At 49.4% G+C, this 21,587-nt stretch overlaps 2 protein-coding genes across 4 annotated transcripts in view; both read right to left on the bottom strand.

The window, feature by feature from the left end:
* LOC129669405 (L-lactate dehydrogenase C chain-like) overlaps positions 1–7,823 on the bottom strand; it is an 11,843-nt gene extending 4,020 nt beyond the window's left edge. Inside the window, exons 1-4 of one of the 2 annotated variants that reach the window (XM_055597630.1) lie at positions 7,680–7,823; positions 6,978–7,095; positions 4,469–4,642; positions 2,935–3,108 (exon numbers count right to left, since the gene is read on the bottom strand). In XM_055597630.1, the coding sequence (XP_055453605.1) occupies positions 2,935–3,108; positions 4,469–4,642; positions 6,978–7,095; positions 7,680–7,805 (592 nt within the window). In that variant the 5' untranslated portion in view covers positions 7,806–7,823. The remainder of the gene's footprint in view (positions 1–2,934; positions 3,109–4,468; positions 4,643–6,977; positions 7,096–7,679) is intronic. The other variant, XM_055597629.1, reaches the window with a different exon arrangement.
* A 5,589-nt stretch (positions 7,824–13,412) lies between these two features.
* Positions 13,413–20,144, bottom strand: LOC129669392 (L-lactate dehydrogenase A chain). Of its 2 annotated transcripts, none has more exons than XM_055597592.1 (8): positions 20,049–20,144; positions 18,302–18,451; positions 17,584–17,701; positions 17,149–17,322; positions 16,735–16,908; positions 16,102–16,219; positions 14,259–14,382; positions 13,413–14,050 (listed from the first exon to the last, which is right to left on the bottom strand). In XM_055597592.1, exons 2-8 carry the CDS (start codon positions 18,425–18,427, stop codon positions 13,886–13,888), a joined length of 999 nt encoding a protein of 332 aa, XP_055453567.1. In that variant the 5' UTR covers positions 18,428–18,451; positions 20,049–20,144; the 3' UTR covers positions 13,413–13,885. The 2 variants fall into 2 exon arrangements, with proteins under 2 accessions (XP_055453567.1, XP_055453568.1); XM_055597593.1 differs by lacking the exon at positions 20,049–20,144 and adding an exon at positions 19,692–20,013.
* Between the last annotated feature and the right edge of the window lie 1,443 nt (positions 20,145–21,587).

Here is a 21,587-nt window from a genome sequence, read left to right on the forward strand (position 1 = left end):
AAAGAACCCATCCACCCTAAACAGCCGGGAGAAGTCAAGGGGTCTGCGCCCCCTCTCCCCACCCAAAAGAACCCATCTACCCTAAACAGCTAGGAGAAGTCAAGGGATCTGTGTCCCCTCTCCCCACTAACCGTCTCTCTCTCTCACCTAGGGTTAAAGGGTTGGTGGAAGAGAGGTAGAGGCTTAAACAAGCCAAATAAAGTAGAGTTTAAAAACAGGCGCAACATTTGTTGGAGTCCATTGCTGGGGTGCTCTGTTGTGGGGACAGTGGTGGAGATTCTGCTCTGTTAGGCCCCGGCTCTCTTCAGACTCATGTCTTCCTGCCTTTGCCCCAGTGATGGATGGCAAGCATGAGTTACCATACCTGGCTAGTGATGACTACAGATTTGTTCTTTGTTTTAAGTCATGTAACTCAATGTGTAGCCAAAGATGACCTCAAATTCCGGATCCCCTTGCCTCCACTCATACCTCCACCCCCAAATTATTAGATTTTAGGCATACATCACCACCCCTGGACTATGGTTGGTGGGAAATGTTGAACTTCCTATGTACCTGAGGATGTCTGCAAATTCCTAGTCCTCCTGCCTCAGCTCCTAAGTGCTGGCATCACAAGTGTTCACCACCACACCCGGATGAATTTCTGGTTTGTATTTTAATGTAGGATGCTATCTCACATCATAGAGAAAAACAAGATATTAGGGATTCTCTTGTTTTTTTAAGATTTATTTTTGCTTGTTTGTATTTTGTGCTTCTTCCTTAGGTGCACACAAGTGTCTGTGTGTGGGCTTGTACACATAAGGGCCAGCAGGGCCCTGAAGAGAGTTTCAGGTCCCCTGAAGCTGCAGTTACAGGTGGCAAGGAACAAGTGCTCTTAACTGCCGAGCCATCTCTCCAGCTCCCAAGATAAGTTGTAATTGGACAGAAGGGGAAATTACAAGAAATAATATTAGAAAACACATAGTTGAAGTATTTGTAACTGCGGTACAGGAGGCATTTTAAAGCAATATACGAATGTGGAATCTACAAAGACAAGGATTACCAAGAAGTACGCTATCAATCAGAGGAGAAAGAGCTGCCCACCAACACCACACTTCCCACAGGGACAGAGCTGAAGAGAAGCAAGCAGCCTCACAGACTCTCAGACAAACTCTGTAAGGAACGGGATGAAACCCAAACACCTTCATGTAGACGAGAGAGCAGAGACAGGGCATCCCGGGCAAGCGGGCTATATAGGCCAGTGGGATTGGCAGAGCACCAAGTACAGTGGGAGAACTTGACTCACAATATTTAAGGTGGAAAGCGATGGGAAGAGATGCCTGGCATCAGCTTTGAGCCTACACACATGTACACACACACACACCAAACGTCCCCTCCAAAAATAAACTAAATGGGAGTATATCAATAAATAACAGAGTGGATGAACCATAGAGCAGAAGAAAATACCTGTAAGTAACATGTCTGATAAAGGGCTCAAATTTTATAAACTATAAGGAACTCAAAACATGTCAGTGACGAGAACAATGCACCTGTCCGTAGGGGTCAGAAGATTTGAACTTGCACGTCTGTGAAGAGGGTGCATAAACAGCCAACAGGAAAATGACACATCACTGAAGATGGCAGTGTAAATCAGAGCCCTGGGAGTCAGCTGTGGTGGCTCCTCCTGTAATCTCGGCACTTGGGAGACTGAGGCAGGAGGGGCACCTCAGCCTCCAGGATCAGAGTCATGCTTGACACGGTGAAGAGGGCAGCCTCTGCGAGGCACAGGATGTGGTATGGTCAGTCTCTGTGGGGAGGCCACACTCCATTTAGAAGAGCAGTTGCACAGCCTGGGCTACACAGTGGGTTCCGGGTCAGCCTGGGCTACAGAATGAATCCTTTGCTCAAAACAAAGCAAAAACAAGCTAAAGATACAACAAACTCACAATGAGATTCTCTGTCCCTAATTAGAGTGACTATTGTCAAAAGATAGGAGATAAGAAATGCCAGGCAAGGCTGTGGGAAAGGGGACACTCAAGCCCTGTTGATGGGAACAGAGTCTGTACATCCGTGTGTGTGGAAAACGACACGGAACTGGAATTACTGTCTGATCCAGCATCCCATGACTGGGCACGGAACACAGCCGAAGAAACGAGGTCAGTCTATGGAAGACAAGAGCTGCCCACCGTGCTCAGCACAGCAGAGCACGGACCTCCAAGACTTGCAATCAGAGACAAGTCCATCAGAACTGAAAAAGTGCTCTGTGTGTGTGTGTGTGCGTGTTTGTGTGGTGCAATAGTGCTCAGCCTCAAGAGAGTCCGATCTTGTCCTTTATGATAATGTGAGTGGAACAGGGAGTTGTGGTCAGCAATATAGCACAGGAAATCATGTCACTTAAATATGAGGTCAGCCAGGCGCAGCGGCGCACACCCGTGAGCCCAGCACCTGGGAGGCAGAGGCAGGAGGATCTCTGTGAGTTCAAGGCCAGCCTGGTCTACAGGGAGTCCAGGACAGCCAGGGCTACACAGAGAAACCCTGTCTGGTAAAACCAAATATATAAATGAACAAAATATAAATAAATAAAAAGTCTAAAAAACCTGACGTGGGAAAGTAGAGAAGGGAGATTTTGAGATCCTGGGAAGGAAGGAGAAGAGGGACATGAGAGGCGGCTCACAGACCTCGCTGTGTGCACGGCAAGTGCTCGTGCGCTCACAGAGTAGCTAGCAATTTAGTGCTCTCAGGCTGGGGACAGTTTACTGGTAAGAGAGTGCTTGGGGAGCAGAGGCAGAGGGGGAGCAAACCTCACGGTCATCCTCGGCTACGCCAGGTCAGCCTGGGAGTCAGGAAACCTGTCCTTGAAAAAAACATACACCAAAGAAAGTAACCGAATGAACATTATGCAGCCCTGTCGGCAGGGCCTGGGAAGGGCGCTTGCACTGCAGCTGGGCTCACACTCACCACTGGAGTCTCCGTGCTCTCCAAGAACCCAGCCGTGGCAGCTTGAAGGGTGGACGCCCAGCTTCTCCCCAATCAGGTAACGGAAACGGGCAGAGTCGAGGTTACAGCCACTGCCGATCACACGCGTTGGAGGGAGGCCACTTATCTTCCAAGCCACGTACGTCAGAATATCCACTAGGAAGAGCAGCAATGTCAAACGGTGTTTGAGGAAGATCCAAAGCAGTCTCTCTCTCCCCCAAGATATATTTATTTTATGTATGGGTGCTCTATCTGCATGTACACCTGCATGCCAGAAGAAGGCATCAGATCACATTATAGATGGCTGTGAGCCACCGTGTGGGTGCTGGGAATTGAACTCGGGACCTTTGGAAGAACAAATGGTGCTCTTAACCTCTGAGCCATCGCTCCAGCCCCAGCAGTTTGCCTTCACAGTTGCTTTTCTAAACAGATAAATTGTCTTGGAGTCAAATGCAGATTCCCTAGAGTGAAAAGTACAGTGAATTTAGAAGGTAGGCACACTCAGGTTTGTTTGTTTTTTTTAATATTAAATCATTCACGGGGCTAGAGAGATGGCTCAGTGGTTAAAGGCACTGGCAGCTCTTCCAGAGGACCAAGGTTCAAATCCCAGCACCCACACACATGGCAGCTCACAACTGTCTGTAACTCCAAGATCTGACACTCTCACACAGGTATACATGCAGGCAAAACACCAATGCACATAAAATAAAGGTAAATAAAAATTAAAAAAAAAATTCACTAATAGAATCTTAAAACATCGTCTTAGAGATTCTATGGGCTTTTCTGCAAATTTAATAACGAACGGGTCAGACATTTCTTTAACCTTCTGGATTTCTCCTTTCCATTGCCGCATCCTCACCTAGGCTCTCAAAGTGTAACCTAGAACACATCATTCTGGACACAGCCAGAATGGCCTGCAGGTGTGTGTGCAACACAGAAAGATCCTGTCAACTCTGCTTTGAGGTTGAAACTCTGAGCAAGCAGGAAGTGATGGCTAAGGCACAGCCGTAAGCTGCTGAGCTGGGTACTGAAGACATGCCCAGGCAAGGAGGGAAGGAGGGAGGCAGGAAAGATTGAAAAACCATGCTGGCTGGTGGTGGTACACACCTGTGATCCTAGCAATGCTCATAACACAGAAGCATAAACAGGAGACTCCAGCAATGCAAAGGAGCAAATGCCTTACACATCCCAGACGGAAATGAAACCAAAATAATTGCACTGTAAAGGGGCTACGTAGAAAGGTTTGCTTCACTACTGTTTTCTGCCTTGTTTTTTGTTTTATGAAGTTCCAGGAAGCGAGTCAAGCGGTAGGAGGAGGGATGAACAACAATTGACCACACAGCCTGCAGAGGTACCAGAGCTACTCCAGATCTTACCGCGGTGGCATCTACCAAACTCACAGCATGGCAGATGTGGGGTGACCAAAGCTTCTTACCCACAAATGCAACCTTAGTGACCTTTAAAGCAGAGTGGTTATAAACCACGGATCAGTCATCATTCAGAGGGGGCTCCTTACCTGGGTTGGAGACAATCATTATTTTACAGTCGGGACTGTTTTTGACTATGCCAGGAACGATGGATTTCATGATAACAACATTTCGCTGGACCAGGTCAAGGCGCGTTTCTCCCACTACCTGCCTTGCACCAGCTGTGATGATAACTAATTTGGAGTTGGCAGATACACTGTAATCTAAGGAGGAAACAGAAGACAGTGTTTCCATCAGGAGTGCCAACCACTAGGCCCTGAGTGTCCATCCCGTTCTGTTGGGTTTGAAGAACTCAGACTCCCTACACTGCAGCATCTTGCATAAGCCACACAAGGCTTGTTGCCGCTTGCCAGCTTTCACATGGCCACCTCCTAATCTGCCATTCCCTTCAACCCACATTCCTATTTGTCAGTAAGACCCAGGGCAAGAGACCAGCAGCTCTCTGGCTTCGGTGTTCGCTTTTATGTGCTGTTGGGACTGAACCCAGGGCAGCGCCACCTCTGAACCACATCCCCAACACTTGGGCTTTTCAGAGTATACAAATGAATTAGAAGCTTAGAATTCTGAGAATTTCCATGTCTGTTTTAGGACTCTAAAGGCAACAATAGATTCTAATTATGATGAGGACCCATATTTGATATTACAAATAAGTTAGATCTTAATCCGTACGAGAAAACAAACAACTTACACTTCCTAAATGGAATTATTAGTCTGGAAAGTATGTCACCCTCTGTATCCAACTCCAGTGACACAATGTTTGCTTAGCATTACTAAACATTAGATACTTTTCAGTTAGCAGCTACTCTGAGTGCTCTTACACATATCACTCATATTCGTGTGTGTGTGTGTGTGTGCGTGTGTGTGCGTGTGTGCGCGCGCGCGTGCCGCGGAGCACACAGAGCAGGTTCCAGGACAGCTAGTTACACAGAGAAACCCTATCTCAAAAAACAAAACAGTTGAAAGATCCCCGGAGGGTATCTTCCGTCAGAGAGACCCCCTCCCAAGGAACAAGGAGTCCATTCGGATGCAAACAGCAAGAGGCTTTTATTTTGATACACGGGTACCCGGGGCGAAAAGTCATTCGGGAGACTTCAGCGCCCCCCAGGTAGGAAGCTGGGGTTTTTATAGGGTTTTAGAGCAGAAGCACTGGTACAGAAGCGAGAGGCATGGTTACAGGGGGCTGATTGGTACGTTTACACGAGACCACAATTTGCGTCAAAGTTTGGCAGGGGCACCAAGATTTCAGGAACTGGGTGGTCAAGGGGGTTATGATGACCCCTTGACGTGGCCCGCCACCTGTTATTTTGTTTTTTTCTATCTTAACTGAAACAGTCTCACAGATATCTATGAGGGTGATTAACACAAACTGTTTTTAGTATGACTGGGGCAGCCTGACCACAGATATCCCAAATGGGTGACACAGCTAGGATTTCTCAGTAATTTTCCAGTTTCTCATCTGGCCTTCAGAGTTTTACAAAACAGTGGTGTCCCACAAAATGGCGTTAGCTATGTTTAACTTAGTGTGAGGCTGGGGTCTTTCACAGTAATGATAGAGATAGGTGAGTAGGTAGAGGATAGAGAGATAGATCGTCAAATTCTAGGGACATCGACATGTCTGCGTCAGTATGAAATGTTTGCGGTGCCTTTCTAAGACACTTTTAGATTAAGCAGCTACCGTGAGGGCCAGTCATGTTGAGACGGTTCTCTTGCTATTTTCTGCACCACACATGTGCAGAGTCTGCGCGGTCTGGAAGAGGACCTCCATCTCTTGGTACTAGAATTACATGTGCTTGTGAGTCATGGGGCGGGTGCTGGTGAGCACACACAGGTCCTCAAAAAGGGCAGTAGTGTTCCCAACCACTGGGCTGCCTCGCCATCTCCCAAGGAGTTCTGTATTTTCTGTCTTCCAAAACTCGCCCAACTGTAGCTTAACATTTTTAAAAGGAAAAAAGCTTGCCAAGTATGGTAGTGCATGTCTTTAATCCCAACACCCAGGAGGCAGAGGCAGGCAGATCTCTGTGAGTTTGAGGCCAACCTGGTCTACAAAGTGAGTCCAGGACAGCCAAGGCCACACAGAGAGACTCTGTTTCAAAACAAAAACAGTTAATGAATTAAGCCTTTATTCTGGGCTTGGTAGCACACACCTTTAATCTGGTCCTTAGGAGGCAGAAGCTGTCCTGTTTGTGTGAGTTCAGGCCCACCATGGCCACAGAGTAAGATTCCATCTCAAAATAAGTGAACAGGATTGTTGTATTAAAATGATACATAGGTACAATTAAATTCTATGTCCTGTTGACAGTGGTTTTTTTAACTATATACTTATTGAAGTCAATTTGGTAAAACTAATTACCTTTTTTATTTTTTGAGACAGGTCTCATGTAGCCCAGGCTGGCCTCAAACTCAGTGTGTAGCTGAGTTTGATCTTCCTCCTGCCTCCACCTCCCAAGTGCTGGGATTACAAATTGTCCAAATATTACACATAAAACGTCAGTACTTTCCACAAAGCTCTACAAGTAACGTTATAAAACTAAAACTAACCGTTTCCGTAGACGATCTTTGAAGTGCTAAAGAAAAGGCTGCCGTGCAGAAGATCCAGGGCCTCCCCCTTCAGCTTGTCTGCGTCAGCGTCAACAAGGGCAAGCTCATCGGCCAAGTCCTGAAACACACAGAAGTTGTGAATACCGTGTCTAGGGCTGAGTGTGGAGCTGAGCTAGCAAAGTGCCTGCCCTGGGTGGGGGGGAGGCCTTGAGTCCGAGTTTTTATATGGCCACTTTATAACCAAAGGAATCTTGTAGGGCTTTTGGTTTGTTTTTGTTTTTGCAAAACAGGGCTTCTCTGTGTAACACTGGCTGTCCTGGAGTTCACTGTGTAGACCAGGCTGGCCTTGAACTCAAGAGATCCACCTGCCTCTGCCTCCTGAGTGCTGGGATTAAAGACGTGTGCCGCCATGACCACCCAGAGAATCTTGTCTTTTTTAATTAGGACAAAAGAGACAAAACTATAGTTGCTGAATATGCACAAGTGACTAGAAGTCGGCTAACAGTAGAAGGGAGGAGAAAGTATCAACTGCTTTTCCTTTACAGAATCCTAAGAATTTTGTAGAATTGTACCTTTACAACTTTTTAGAGATTACATTTTTATTTTCGTGTGTGTGTGTGTGTGTGTGTGTGTCGTGCCACTAAGGGAGCAGCCGTACCACCCTAACTGAGAGAGCTTATTTGATTTCCTTTAACCCCTTACCTTCAGTAAGATACTAATAGCACACGCCATGCCGACATTTCCAGCCCCCACCACCGTGATCTTACAGCGGGAGACTTTGTCTTCCTGAGTCAGGTTCTGAATTAGCTGTTCCTTGACAGTGGACATGCTGAGCCTGAAAACAGGAGAAAATTTCAGTGGACACCCACCTCTGTGGTCAGGACATCAAACAACTCTCTTTCGGTGCGGAGCGGAGCTGAGGCCGGGTTCCACACTGTATCTAGGGCTGGCCAGGAAGTCTAGGCTAGCCTTGAACCCACAGCAATCCAACGGCCTCAGCCAATCAGAGTGCTGAGATTCCAGGCCTGTGTCACCATACCTGTCTAGGAGCACAGGGACTATGAAGCCCAAAAGTTCCTTAGCTGGAATGCTGGTCTAAGGGCAGCCTTGCATAGGCAGAGGGAGGCAACTGAGGAGACAAGCTCCTCCCTCCCTGCAGCAGGCTCCTCCCCTCCTCAGCACCACAGGCCCGAAGACGCTTCCCTTCACAGGTAGGCGCTGCCCTCTACCTCTGAGGTTGCAGAAGGTTCAGGTTTGAGATCAGTACCTCCGTTAGGCTCAGAAGCCAACTTTGTAACGAACAAGGAACGCCTCAGACTCTACGTCAGCGTGCAAGCTCCGCCCTCTGCTGCTCAGGCACCTTGGTGCGCGCCTCCCAGGGCCTGGGAGATGGACTCCAGTTTTCCAAGGCCTCCAGTGGAAGGTTTGCATGCTCCCAGCGCACACAGAAGATGGCAGCTAGCTTGGGAAGCGCCTCCTGGAAGGCCCTGGCATTAACTGCGCTGCCTTTCTGCAGAACTTTGAGCCACATACCCCAGGCGGGTTCCCTTACAACTGTTTGTGGGCATTTTGGGAGGGGGAGGAGGCGGGTGCATGTCTGTTTGTTTGCTTTTTGTTTTGTTTTGTTTTGGAGACGGTATCTCTGTGTAGGCCTGCCTGTCCTGGAGTTCACTCTGTAGCCCAGCCAGGACTCAGAGATCCTCCTGCCTCTGCCTGGGATTAAAGACGTGGGACATCACCACTCGGCTCTTTGTAGGGGTTTAAATAACTACTGGTCTGAGGAGATAGCTCGGTTGGTGAAGTGCGTGCAAGGCAAGCGTGAGGACTTGAGTTGGATCCCCAGAACACAGGTAAAAGCTCCGAGTGGCTCTACGCGCCGTCGGTTCAGTCCTGGGGTGGCCGAGACAGGCTCCCTGCAGCTCCCTAGTTAGCCGTGTTGGCTCTAACTGGTGAGGTCTGAAGACATAGGGTGGCTGACTCCTGCTGTCCTCCTCCCTGAACACTAGTGTGTACACTCATGTAACTCCAGTTCAGGGGAACTGGATGCCTCTCGCCTCCAAGAGCACCTGCACTCACATGCATGGCCCGGCACACACACAGGGTTAGTCAGGGTTCCTTAAAGCAGTGGTTCTCAGCCTGTGGGTCGCCACCCTTTTGGGGGTGTTGCAAATCAGATGTTATGATTCATTCCAGTAGCAAAATTACAGTTATGAAGTAGCAACAGGATAATTTTGTGCCTGCCGCGTTACGAAACAGAACCACAGACTGTTTACATACACACAGACGTTTATACACACACACACACATACATACAGATACATGGACGTGAATAGACGACTTGCTGAATCGCCTCATAGACTGTGGTCTGGAGAGTCCAACAATGGCTGTCTCACTGGAGAGACTGGGAGTCCAGTAGTTTCTCGTGAGGCCTGGAGAATCCAGTCCGTGTTGGAATCCTGAGGAAGCTGGTTCTAATTTTGGTGAGGGGATGCTGCAGCAACAGAACAAGAGAACTTGCCAGTAGGTTGAGGGGAAGCAGACAGACCTGTCTCCTCCCTTCAGGTTCTTTAATTGGGCTGCTACCAGAGGGTGCTGCTGAGACTTAAGATGCTCTGAGCAACGTGATTAAGAAAAGCCCCTTGGGGCTGGAGAGATGGCTCAGTGGTTGAGAGCTCTGACTGCTCCTCCAGAGGTCCTGAGTTCAATTCCCAGCAACCTCATGGTGGCTCACAACTATCTATACCTTCTACTGCTCTCTTCTGGCATTCAGGTGTACATACAGATAGAACATTCGAAATAAATAAATAATATTAAAAAAAAAAGCCCCTCATAGCAGTGCCCAATAGCGTGGGTTTTAGTATAGATTCCAGGTTCAGTCAGGTTGACAACCGCAATTAGCCATCACAAGTCCACCACTTGTTAACTTAACGCTCAACCACATCTTTTTTGTTTGTTTTGTTTTTTGAAGCACGGTTTCTCTGTGTGTAGCCCTGGCTTTCCTGGACTCTGTAGACCAGGCTGTCCTCAAACTCAGAGATCCACCTGCCTCTGCCTCCTGAGTGCTGGGATCAAAGGCGTGTGCCACCACTGCCTGGCACTCACAACCCATCTTGTGTCATGATTGATTTTCAACTGAAGACAATAACCAGGTCTACCTAACTATCTCACACACAGCCACAGATCGTTATATACTTTAGAGTGCATCATGGTGGCAAAGTCCCCTCAGGAATGATTGGCATTTCAGTGTCTTGTAATTAAAATGTGGTAATTCCAGCTCTTTGCCACTGATTTGGTCTCCATCAATGTTACATTCCATGACAGAGGCCTGAAAGGGTGGTTTAGTAAACATGACTATCGCACAAACATGTTCTTAAAGTAGGACGGAAGTATCATGCCAGGTGTCCCCCTCATCTCGGCAACTGGCCTCGTGGCCTCAGCTGGCTCCCGTAACTCCCTCTGCTATCCCTTCTGCTTTTCCTCCGCCCTCAGCTTGTCTGGGCTGTTTCTCTTGGAGGAAGGTCCACACCTTCATTGCGGAACTGTCATCCTGCCTGGGTTAGGCTTTAATCACAGGACGTGGTGGCACCGACAGACACCCTAACGTGGCTCTCAACCTTCCTAATGCTGAGACCTTGTCATACAGCTCCTTGTGTGATGGTGACCCCAACCATAAAATTATTTCATTGCTGCTTCACAACTGTAATTTTGCTACTGATAGGAATTGTATTGTAAATATTTTTGGAGATAAAGGTTTGCCAAAGGTGTCTCGACCCACAGACTGGGGGTGTGCTAAGGGATCTCCTGCACTCCCGACATAGTCTTCCTTACCTCCATTGTGGAGAAGCAGTCTCATTTTTTTCTTGGTCATTTGGATCAATGCCCTCCTAACTCCTATTCCTTTCTTAGCCTGATGGCTTAAGCCATTTGAAGCCCAAAGTGGCAGTGGTGGGGGAATGGAGGTGAGCTTCCACCTCAAGGGAATGTTTGCTGTGTCTCTTGGCAGGCCTCCTCATCTGAACCCAAAACTTCTAGGCCTTCAGAACTTAGGTCTTAGGAACAGGAGGAAAAAAATCCTGCTGAGTCACTAGGGGTGATGGTGAGGGAACCACCTCCTTTTAGACGCCTTAATTCCTGGATCTGTGCATCCTGGGTCTGGGAGAAGCTGTGACATAGAGATGCTGACGCAAACATGCGTCGTGCCAGAGAGCCCTTCTCCACCCTCCAGGCTGCCGCCACCTAATCGTTAGCGCTCTTGCTGTGTCTTCAAAGGGCCATTTCACTGATACCAGGCCATCTGCCTTAGACGGTGAGGGAACTCGGTAGACCCGTGGACTCTGCGAGCCTGAGCCCACAGTTGCACTTCTCTGGCTGTGAAGTGGGTTTCTTGGTCAAAAGCAGCGATGAGAAGGCATTATGTCCACAGATAGTGGTTTTGCCAAAAGTATTATGTATAGGGAAGGCAAATCCATAACCAGAATAATCTTGCCAGCAAAGACAACTGTCCTTTCCATGAAGAAAGGGGTCCAGTGTAGTCAACCTGGGACCTGCCAGATGGCCACCCCAGAGAACGGTGTGCCTTGGTGGCTGGTCTCTGCTGTTGGCAGACCTGGCACCCAAGAGCAACCGCAGCTGTCAGCCTCAGTGAGTGCAAGTCCGAGTTGTCAAGCCCACCCCATCCTGCCACCACGGCCACTCTGTTTATGGGCCCACTGACAGCGGCTGGGGAGACATGGAATGTCTACAGAATGGGTCATCCTATCTACTTGATGATTGACTTTCTCCTCTGCGACATCATCTTTCAGCATTTGTGTAAGTATCTTCACATCCTTCTTCCATTTGTAGTGATCCATATATGTCTCCCCAGATGTCTTCCTCAGTGTTGCAATCTTTTCTTTCCAAGCCCCTGACCATACAGCCAGCTCATGGGCCGCAGCCCACAGTCAGTGAACAATTTACACATTGGTCATTTCTCCTTTCAAACAAAACATAGGATCATGTGCACTGCCTGAAGACTTCCCTTTGCTGCTCTTCCAGGTTTGTCCAGAAAGGGGTTGTGATGCTGCAGCTGTCCAACCAATCACAGGGCACACCTCATGAGGTGCATGCTTGGCATCAGGCTTTGAAGCAGGAGTAGGAGCCACAGACGTTTGGGCAACTTGAAGTAAGGTGCTTTTGAAACCTGCTCGGGCCTGCTCACACTCACACCACTTCTGATTGGTGATTGCAGCTACAGGAGTGTGAGTCAGAGAACACCCAGCTCGACAGGCAGCTCAGGTCACAGGGTAACTTCCTGGCCTATTGTCAAAAACTTCACTCTCCACTAAGGCCCAGTAACAGGCCATGAACTCTTTCTTAGAGGGAGAATAGCTGCCTGCAGATGATGGTAGAGCCTTGTTCCAAAAATCCCAAAGGTCTCCATGATCCACCTTTAGGGGTCTGCCAAAGGCTCCAAAGGACATCCCTATCTGACACCTCAAGATCCATCAGGTTGGCCGGATCATGTAGTCCAAGAGGAAGGGCAGCATGGGCATGTGGAGGAGTCTCCTCCTGTCCAGGCCCTACTCTAAGACAGCCACCAGTTGGTGGCTCACAACCATCTATGAGATCTGGTGCCCTCTTCTGGCCTGCAGGTGTATATGCAGCACAATATTGTATACGTAATAAATCTTTAAAGATTTTTGAGCCCTGGTTTGTTGTCGCCACCTCTCTTCCAATACCATTTTCAGCGCTGCTGTCTTAGCTCTCTATAGGTCAAATTGTACCTAGAAAGGATGGAGTTGGATCAAGATACCTGTTTCACTCACAATCATGTGAACTCCAGTTCCAGAGACAGACCTACATTCAGGCAAAATACTGACACATTTTCAAAAATATTATCTATACAATATTCTGCCTGCACACCAGATCTCACTATAGATGGTTATGGGCCACCATGTGGTTGCTGGGAATTGAACTCAGGACGTTTGGAAGAGCAGCCAGTGTTCGTAACCTTGAGCCATCTCTCCAGCCCTACTCACATCTTTGTTAAAAAACCAAAAATACCCTGGAAAAAAAAATTTCAATAACAGAAAGAGATGTCTTAATAGCTAGATATGGTTCCTCACTGTAGTTGTTTGAATAAAAACAGCCCCCAAAGACTCATATTTGAATGCTTAGGGAGTAGGTGTGGCCTTGGAGGAAGTGTGGCTGAGGGATGCCTTTGGGGTTTTAGCGCCCAGTAGCTTCCGGTCATAATGGATCTCTGAACTGTAAGCCAGCCCCAATGAAACGTCTTCTTTTGTAGGAGCTGCTGTGGTCATGGTGTTTCTTTTCAGCATTAGAACAATGACTGGACACTTGCTGAACCTGGAGTCTCTGACTCCCAGTTCTGGCTAGCCAAGTTCTAGGTCCCCACCTGCACAGGGCAACTTTATTTTAGTAAGTGAGGAGGGCAACCACTGTTCAAGGTTTATTCGGTGTTTTCGTTGGCATGACACTTGGGTAGCTGGTACATCATCCGTACGCACATCCTATTTTACACAATTTGCAATGCACACTAAGACACATATAATATACTAAACAATATTCTTTAGAACCCTTATGAACAAGATGTGCGTAACGGACTTACACACTGGAGCCAGGCTACGGCTAACTGGGAACGCGCTGGCCTGGGCATGTCGGTGAGGGTGCGCAGCACAGTGACACAGCAGGCTCCCGGGTCACACACAATTGGCAGCGTGTCTCGGGGAGAGTGGACTGTCACACTAACCAGGTTACCACTACACAAGTACCGCTCAGCATCAGGGAGGAGCTGTGGGAGCTGGTTCCCCAGACCAGTGGCACTAGCCACAGCTCGGATGGAGGAGACGGTGTCTCCATGGAGACCCTGCCGCAGCCTGGACAGTGAAGGGCTGGGACCTGGGGAGACTTCAGAACTGCAGCTCTTTCTGGATCCCCCAGAGCGTGTCTGCACTCTTCTTCAGGCGGGCCTCCTCTTCAGGGGTCAGAGTCACCTTCACCACATCCGAGATGCCATTTTGTCCCAGGATGCAAGGGACACTGAGGAAGACATCATCCTTGATCCCATAGAGACCCTGGGCAAATGACAGGTCACATTGTCTTACATCCTAAGGTTTCTAGGGATTTACATCTCCACAGCTATCAAGTCTCCCCACTAGACAGTTTCTCCGTGTCCCCCTGCTGTCTATATGACAAGTTCAAGGCTGGGCCAGCAGGCACTACCTGAGACCCTTGCCTCAAAGCAAACCAAAATGACAAAACAAAAAAAGCCCCCACGCTTACCTTAATCATGGTGGAAATGGGGTGCACCCGCCTAAGATTCTTCATTATGCTCTCAGCCAAGTCGGCCACAGAGAGGCCAATAGCCCAAGATGTGTAACCCTTCAGTTTGATCACTTCATAGGCACTGTGAAATAGGAAGGATGGGAAAGGGTTAAGGGCAGGGAGAGATGAGGAAAATAAAGTTTGTACTGAACACATCTTACAATAAGTAACGCCACCAAGACAAGGCAAGAAGTGGACAGGAGTCTTGTACATTGACAGACTGTCAAAACTGAGCCTTAGCAGCAACAGAACTGGTGAGAAGTGAAATAGGGAAGGGCTGGAGAGATGTCTCAAAGGCTAAGGCTGGGAGTGGGGCCGGAAAACACTGAGCGGACTGGCAGTGCATCCTGTCCCTGGAATGCACGAGGCCCTGGGCTCGGTTCCAAGCGCCCCATCTGTGGTGCCCTCAATGAACGAGATGACCCCGCAAGTCTAGGGCCTCCAGCATTTGGTGCCCAGTTAAGGGCTGTTTGGGGAAAATTAAGAGGTATGGTCTTCTGAGGCAAGTGTGTCACAGGTCTGGGGGTTTTAGGTTTCGGGAGACTCGCACCAGTCCCTACTTCTTATGTACATTTGGGATGAGCTGCAGCAGGCTGCCTCTGGCTGCTCACCTCTGCTCCGCCAGGGTGGACTCTAACCCTGGGAACCAGGAGCCCAACACAAACTCTTCTGTCAGTGTTTTGGCTGTGGTGGTTTATCACAGCGACAGAAGGTCACTAACGCAGAACCCAGGAGGCTTACATAAAGCACAGCTGACTCAAGGTCATCCCAAATGAGACAGGCTGGGAAACAAAGTACCCTCACAACATTCTAACCTTTACCTTAAAAAACCAAACAAAATAAAACTTAAATTTAAAAATCAAAGCCTGGCCGGGCGGCACAAACCTTTAATCCCAGCAACCTGGAGGCAGAGGCAGCCAGCGTGGTCTACACAGAGAACTCTTGGATCATATTTATACCTATATTATCCAAATATAGATATATACAATATACAGATAGGTAAAATAAAGCTTTGATTACAAATTATCTGATTTCTGGGAGCTGCATAGGTGGCTAGCTGGCATAGCCGGCAGCTTTTCAGTACCTACAAAATGGCTCACAGGTGCCTGCCTGTACCTCCCGTTCCAGGGAATCCTGTGCCCTCTTCCAGACATGGATACTACATGCAGGTGGTGAAGACGTGTGGAAGCAGAACACCCATACACATAAAAATATGTCATTGAAAACATTAAAGTTACCCCTGCACAGATGTAGCCCAGGGCAGTTCAGTGTCCCAGTGGGTTCCATAGTAATAGGAACAGGGACTGTCTCTGACATGAACTGATTGGCCTGCTCTTTGATCACCTCCCCCTGAGCGGGGAGCAGCCTTACCAGGCCACAGAAGATGACAATGCAGCCACTCCTGATGAGACCTAACAGACTAGGATCAGAAGGAAGGAGAGGGGGACCTCCACCATCAGTGGACTTGGGGAGGGGCATGCGTGAAGAATGGGGAGGGAGAGTAGGATTAGGAGGGGAGGAGGGAGGGGTTTATTTGGGGATACAAAGTGAATAAAGTGTAACTAATAAAAGTTAAAAAAAAAGTTAAACACCTTCCATTCCTACAAGGAGACTCCAAGAACCAACCAGAGGCAGCACAGCTTGCTTGTATTTGGTGCTGCTTTAATTTTAGTCTTCTGTTCATAGTAGGAAGATTTATGAAGCTTAAGAAAAATTGCAATCCAAAGCGCTCCAGTGAAAACGCTGTCAGAAGCTTTTACACAGATTCCCAGCCACGGCGCTGCCGTTCACGAAGCCTCACCTGTCAACCACCTGCTTGTGAACCTCCTTCCAGTGCTCCTTGTCTGCGTCTGTGCCCAGCTCGGGGTTCAGGTTCTTCAGGGAGACGCCGGCCACATTCACGCCACTCCACACGGGCACTGGAAGAACCAAGCATCTTGTACTGTTTCCACGGCCAGTTGATTGTGTCCCGCCCTCCCTATCCTCAACCGCAGAGGGGGGTTACCGGAGTACCAGAAATTGTGTGTTCTAACCTCCTGTCATCTACCGACACGTGTAGGCTATGCTCTTGCTGTCAGTGTGAAAAGACAGCACTCACACCTCAAGGGCATTTTCCTGTCATAATAACCTCTAACAACAGTGTCAGGGGCAGGCGTTTCAAGTCAAGTATAAACTGCCAAATGAAGTAAATGAGAAGCTAGCCAAAGAACCATGGTCAACATGTCCAGGGCCAAAGGCACGGCTCAGTAGACCGTGGCCCAAGGTCCTGTGCTCAACTGCTAGCACCAAGATGAATGAACAAGCATGGTGGCACATGGCTGAAATTTTCATATCCTGAAGACAAAGGCTGGGCTGTAAAGAAATGCCCAGAAAATTTTCATATTATCTTTTTGTTTTCAAAAGAAATGAAACTGATATGATCCTGAAGACTCACCACTGGAGTCTCCATGCTCCCCGAGGACCCATCCGTGACAGCTTAGGGGGTGAACTCCCAGCCTTTCCCCCATCAGGTAACGGAACCGAGCGGAGTCCAGATTGCATCCACTCCCAATGACTCGGTTTTTGGGAAAACCACTTATTTTCCAAGCCACGTAGGTCAAGATGTCCACTACAAAGAGCAAAAGCAATGGGGTTACACAATGGGGTAACTCAAAAGACATGATTTTGATACTGTTGAAAATGGACCAGTATTTTGTTAACATCTTTAATTCATGTCCATTCAAAGTATTTTAAAAAACTCAGTTACTTCTCCAAGATCATGAGTAAAAATTCTAAACCCCACTCAGAGGCATTTGATGCCGCCATCAGCGCAAATACAGGCAGCATGCGCCCGCAGCAGCCGCCTCACCTGGGTTGGAAACAATGAGCAGCTTGCAGTTCGGACTGTACTTCACAACGTTGGGAATGATGAACTTGAAGATGTTCACGTTCCGCTGGACCAAATTGAGTCGGCTCTCTCCCTCTTGCTGACGGGCCCCCGCTGTGATAATGACCAGCTTGGAGTTTGCAGTCACACTGTAGTCTAGAGAGAGAAGACTGGGAGTGAAGGTCCCTTCATACCCTGCATTCTCTTTACTCTGCTCTCTGCTCTCATTCCCTCCATTTTCTCTCCCATAGGTCCTCTCTGGCACAAGACAGCTGACTTAGGATCCTGACTAGCAGTCAAAGCTTTGGTTTGTACTAAGAACCTATCTTGAAGGACAGAAACTCTGTCCTGCTGACAGAGTTTCAGGCCTGAGGAGGAAGTTAAGTCTAACACTAAGAGAAGCTGGCTGCAACCCACCTTTGCCAGAGACAATTTTGGGTGTTCTAAGGAAAAGGCTGCCATGCTGGAGGTCCATCATCTCTCCCTTCAGCTTGTCTTCCATGACATCAACAAGGGCAAGCTCATCTGCCAAGTCCTAAAAGACAAAAGTTTTAGTTAATGGAAACTTATTTTGAGTATTTTCAGGGTGTGGCATTGTCCAGATTTCAGGCCTGAGGGTTGTGCTAGTTAGTCTCTGTTGGGATACATTCAAAGCAGACACAGGTCATTCAGACCTGTTGCCTCCCTCCAAGTGGCCCCACACAGAGTCCAATCTCCTGCAAGCTCCCCACTGGAGCAGTGCTGTGGGAGGCTGTTATTCACTAACTAGGGACATAAGACAAACAAGACTTAAAAGTTGCCTCAATTTTTTAATAAATACAAGCCAGGTTTGTATTCTGCAAAGCTAGGTATGCTGTTGTACAGGTATAATCCAACACTCAGGAAGCCGAGGCAGGAGGACTGTTCCAAGTTTGAGCTACACGAGAACCAAGAATCTACCCGCACTGTAAAGATGTACCCGCTCGGCCTGATAACCTTTGACACTGCTACTTTGGATAATCCTTTTTTAGTATCACTATGTTGCAAAATGTTTCACAGACGGCTCTCTGAATGAATGTGCAGACTTGAAGGGTTTTATATACAATGTAGGCATGCCCTCTCCGTGCATGGGCTTGTGACATGGACCCACACTCACCTTCATTAAGATGCTGATGGCACAAGCCATGCCAACAGCACCAACCCCCACCACTGTAATCTTGTTCTGGGGGGGCTGCTCTTCCTTAAGAAGATTCACAATCAGCTGGTCCTTGAGGGTTGTCATCTTGGAGTTTGAATCTTTTGGGACCTAAGGTGGAAATATTGCGTTATTGTGGCCTCTCCAAAGTGTGGTCATCAAGTACCTGCCTTTAAAACACCGACTTTGCTACTTTTGGACTACTTTCCATTCAGCGGCAAATGCAGAAATGGAAAGCTGAGAATAGTCAGAGCAGGTAAAGCCAGGGTCTGGTCCAGCTCTTAACGTGAAGGTCCTCACCTTGAAATGGAGAAACAACAGCGAGGTCTCCGTGTAAGTGTAGCCTTCTGAAGACTCACTCATTTTGATTAACCGAAAGGGAGTGGCCTCTCCTCATACACGCTTAGAGAACTGCCCTCCCTCTCTTCTTTCATCACCCAGAGTCCTACAGTAACTAGGGCGCCAAGTTGCTTCAGGAAGTATCAAAACTCAAGCGCAGAGGGCGCCAATAACGGCCACTGTGCGACCCTAAGGCAAAGCAACGTGCTGAGTGAGGGCCGCGCATGCGCAACCTTGCTTCCTACTCCAACCCCTGCAGGAACCCACAAGTTTTATGACCAGCCCAGATCCTCACGACTGGCAGGCAGGCTAAGCCGGTGCGCATGCGCAAGTCCAGCGCAAGGCAGTGAAATAGGTTCAGTGGCTGGTGGCCATGGATGGGATCCCGGGAGGGTCATACTCCGGCCCCGATTGGAGCCCAAAGCACATGCAAGCATCGCCAGGATGGGCTGGCAGCCACCTTAGCCTGGCGCCGGGGTCAGATCTCAAATGCCAATACCAGGAACCTCGGCCTTCACTGGCCAGGGCGGGGCCTAGTTGCCCAGGATGAGGCCGTTACCCGGAAATTCCTTCAGTTCCGAAATGGGTAACAGTTGCAGAGGGCCCGAGCCCCCAGAAACAAGAGGCGCATCTTTCCCAGCAAGCACTACGTCTAATTTTAAAATCGTTCCAAAGAGCAATAGAATTCGGCAAGATCGCTCCGGGCAAGCAGCCCAGGGCCGGCAGCACCGATCGGGTCTCCTTACAACCCCTGCTATTTCTAGACGGCCTTGGAAGGTTCCTGCAGGCCGAGGCACGGCGTGGGCCTCTTCCGGCAGAGAGCGGGCCTCACTCAACCCTCAGTTCGGGGCTCCACTCGGTCAGGGTTCGCCTACTTCCCACCCGCCGCCCGGAGGGTGTCGCGCCCTTCTCTGCTACAGGTCTCCTCCTCCTGTCTAGGGCGCAGAGGCTGCGGCTCTCCTCTTCCTTTCCGCACCCAGCGCGCTCCCCAGACACGCCAGGAGGCTCTTACCAGATTGCATATAGGCCAAGAGCGCCTCGTAATCCTCAGGAAGCAACCGCTCCACCGAGCCCACGCAATGGAAGCTGCAAAGCGCGCAGCTGCTCCCAAGTCCCCGCCCCGGACGTGCCGAGGCTTTTTCGGCCCCGTGAGCTTAGGCAACCAGACCTCAAGTCTTCACGGCTCCTGCACCTGTTCGGTGGCCCCAGCCTTCAGGCCAGCCACCCCCTGCTCCTTCCCCAGCCGCCCCAGGCCGGGTGGGGCGCCTGCTCCAGAGCGCAGGGGCCCACGCGCGCCCAGGCTTGAACACCCTCACTCCTTCACCACAGGCAGGGCCCCCGGGAGGGGCAGCGGAGCGCCCGGCCTTACCGAGAGTGCACGTTGCGGGGCGTGGGGTGCGCAGCGGCGTGGTCAAGCTCGGCGGCAGCGGCTCCAGCACTCGGAGCTGCACGTGGGCGGGGCCTTAAATGGAAGCTCGGTGCTGACGTCAGAGTGGGAGCCCGGCGGACGTGCGGGAACCCACGTGTCGGCTGGGCCAGGGCCGGGCGGGGCCCCGCTGAGACCCGGGCCGCGCGCGCGCAGCCAGCGGCCCCGCTGAGGTGGCCCCACCACGTGGGACACCTCCAGGCGCTGCCAAATCCACATGCTCCTCGGCCTCCGAGCCCGAAGTGCATAGATCCTCCGCATCCTTTTTCGTAAAAATGTGGGGCACGAGAAACCCTAATCACTTCGTTCGCGGCTGTTCCCAGTGGCTGGGACAATTTCTAGCATGCAACAGGCCCTCAGCCAACTCAGTGAAAACTGAGTGAACGCACATGTCAGCACAGTGAAAGTCTGTCCCCCGTAACAGTGTGTCCAGACGGCCTCTCTTGCTACAAGTCCAAGTCACAAACCAAGAGGGGTCCCAGCTCCTGAGCTCCTGCGAGTAACTCGACACCTTTACATCCACGCTGCACCGCCCTACCCCACCGGCACTTGCGCCCTACCCCACCGGCACTTGCGTTGCAGGCTTACCAAGAAGGCTGTATCCATTACAGTACAGTTTATAATAAACAGAGGGGCCAGAGCGGCCAGGGCACTCGCCTTCCGTGCACAAAGGCCTGGGTCCCGTTCTTGGCACAGCACAGAAGAAAGGAAAAAAATAAAAAGATCACAGCAGTTGGGCCTGGAGAGAGAGCTCTGCCATTAAGACAGAAAAGCTTTTCACTCCAGACCCAGGGGCTCCAGCACCCTCTTTTAGCCTTCACGGAGCCTCCCTCCCCTATATACATATAATTAGAACACACACACAGACACACACACATTTAAAGTCAGAACGGGCCTGGGCTTTGGAGAGCACCCACATGGCAGCTCACACCTGTCTATAATTCCAATGTCTGACACCCTTACACAGACATACATGCACACAAAACACCAATGCACATAAAAGAAAAAAAATGAATTATTAAAAAATAAATAAAAAGTCAGAATAAGAGAACTGAAATTAACTTTTTGTTTATGATTTATTTGTCTATAATGTTCCGTCTGTATGTACACCTACATGACAGAAGAGGGCATCAGGTCACATAGATGGTTGTGAGCCACCATGTGGTTGCTGGGAACTGAACTCAGGATGGTCTGGAACCTCTGAGCCACCTCTCCAACCCCGAAATACAGGAAAATCATGTCTATGAGTTCTAAAGAGACATCAGATCAGGCAGAAGGGAGGCTGGGAACACCTCAGCAGCTGGGAAGCACAGGTTGCAATCTAGTAACTACTTGTAATTATGGTCTCAGTGTGGGGACAGTCTTGTGGCACTGAGCTACTGACCTGTGGAATCCGGTGCTCTAAGCAGAACGCATACAGAGCTACAAGATGGGCAGGTTCTTCTGCTAGGAAACTGCTTTACGTGGGGAATATACCTGTGC

The sequence above is a fragment of the Psammomys obesus genome, unplaced genomic scaffold (assembly GCF_907164565.1).
Source record: "Psammomys obesus unplaced genomic scaffold, mPsaObe1.curated_primary_1811, whole genome shotgun sequence".
Taxonomy (NCBI): domain Eukaryota; kingdom Metazoa; phylum Chordata; class Mammalia; order Rodentia; family Muridae; genus Psammomys; species Psammomys obesus.